Source organism: Emiliania huxleyi, assembly GCF_000372725.1.
Source record: "Emiliania huxleyi CCMP1516 unplaced genomic scaffold EMIHUscaffold_2959, whole genome shotgun sequence".
Classification (NCBI taxonomy): domain Eukaryota; phylum Haptophyta; order Isochrysidales; family Noelaerhabdaceae; genus Emiliania; species Emiliania huxleyi.
The window spans coordinates 308-2,171 of NW_005199804.1; the positions used below are offsets into that span (position 1 = coordinate 308).

The 1,864-nt window shown below is 63.6% G+C and overlaps 1 protein-coding gene across 1 annotated transcript; it reads left to right on the forward strand.

Annotated features, from left to right (window-relative positions):
- Positions 1-443: 443 nt before the first annotated feature.
- On the forward strand, positions 444-1,201 carry EMIHUDRAFT_123704 (hypothetical protein; the record flags this gene model as incomplete). The annotated part of the gene is made up of 1 exon (XM_005775719.1): positions 444-1,201. A coding segment is annotated over one exon (758 nt), but the record flags the coding sequence as incomplete, so codon positions are not given.
- Between the last annotated feature and the right edge of the window lie 663 nt (positions 1,202-1,864).

The following is a 1,864-nucleotide window of genomic DNA, read 5'->3' on the forward strand; positions in this document are numbered from 1 at the left end:
GGGTCCTGTCAACGTGCAAAACGCGTTGATACAGATGTGAAGAAAAGAGGACTTTTGTATCGATCGTGCAAAATCTCCCCCGTCTACTAAGATCTTGTTTCGATTATCTCCATCATGATAAACCACCTTGTGTGTGTGTGTGTGCACACACACAACCACCTTTCGATCGATTGCTCATTCCTGATCGATTGCTCCCTCCCTCAACCTTCTCCGCGCTTGTTCTTCGCTCACGCTTGATAACTGCACTTTACTGTCCATGTCACCCGAGGCGGCGATGGGAGGGCCCGCCGACACACACACACACACACACACACACACACACACACACACACACACACACACACACACACACACACACACACACACACACACACACACACACACACACATACCCGCCGCCAGTTAGCCTGCCCTGCCTGTTAGGAGCCCGAACCCTCCCTCGCATGGCCTCAGAGTGCTTCGTCGGCGTAAAGCCCTTCGAGCGAGCGCTTGTCAAGCTGCTCTCGTCAGACGGCGTCCCACTCCCTCGGTGCTCCGCTCACCCGCTTCTATCCGACGAGCCGCCGGCGCCGGCGCTGACTTGGGAGCGGCTGCACTCGGAGGTGCACCCGGCCGGCACCGCGGCGGGCGGCGCGCTGCCCGCCTCGCGCGTACAGCGGAAGTGCTGGCAGATTGAGTCGCTCGCCTCGCTAGCTGCGGTGCTCGTCGAGGGCCTGGCAGAAGCGGGCGCCTCGCCTGCCACCGCCGCCGCTGCCGCCGACTCTGTCGAAACTAGTGAGGCTAGAGCCGCCGCAGTTGAGCCTGCTGCGAGTGCTACGGGCTCTACTGCTGCCACTGCCACTTCTCCTGCCGCCACTGCCACCGCTGCAAACCGTGCCACCGCTGCCACCGCTGCCATCGCTGCCTCCGCTGCTACTATCTCGGCCGACGTCGCTGCCGGTGGGAGGAGATGGCACCTCGTCGACTTCGCCGGCGGCTGCGGCCCGCTTGGCTTGCCTCTGGCGGCGATGCTGCCGCACTGCACAGTGACCATCGTCGAGCTCAAGGCGAGGTCGCTCGAGATTGCGCGCGGCCGCGCGGCGGCGGCCGGCCTGACGAACGTCCGCTTCGTGTGCGGCGACCTCGGCGCGTTTCACGAGCCGTTCGACGTCGGCCTCGCCCTCCATGCCTGCGGCACCGCCTCCGACCTCGTGCTGCGCGCGTGCGTCGCCGCTCGCGCTTGCTTTGTCGTCTGCCCGTGCTGCACCGGCGCGCTGAGCTGGCCCGAGATTGCCCGAGATTGACCGAGATTGGCCGAGATTGACCGAGATTGGCCGAACTGCACCGGCACGCCGAGATTGCCCGAGATTGCCCGAGACTGCCCGAGATTGCCTTGCGATTGCCCGAGCTGCACCGGCGCGAACTTTCCCGCAGGCAAGCTGAGCGCGGCGCGGCGCGACGTGTACCGCTTCGGCGCCGCCGGCAGCAACGAGGCGCGCACACCCACTCTTTGGGGAGTGGCGGGAAGAGTGGTTGTTGGTTCATTGGGAGTGGCGAGGGAGCGGTTGTTAATTAATGGCTGGCTGACGCCGGCGGCAGCGCGCGGGTGGCCTGGCCAGGGTGGCCTGTCCCCTTGCCTTGCTCTTCAACAGCTCGCTCGCTCCTCTCTAGTGCTCCTCTCTAGTGCTCCTCTCTAGTGCTCCTCTCTAGCGCTCCTCTCTAGTGCTCCTCTCTAGCGCTCCTCTCTAGTGCTCCTCTCTACTGTAGTGCTCTCTCTGGTGCTCCTCTCTAGTGCTCCTCTCTAGTGCTCCTCTCTAGTGCTCCTCTCTAGTGCTCCTCTCTAGCGCTCCTCTCTACTGTAGTGCTCTCTCTGGTGCTCCTCTCT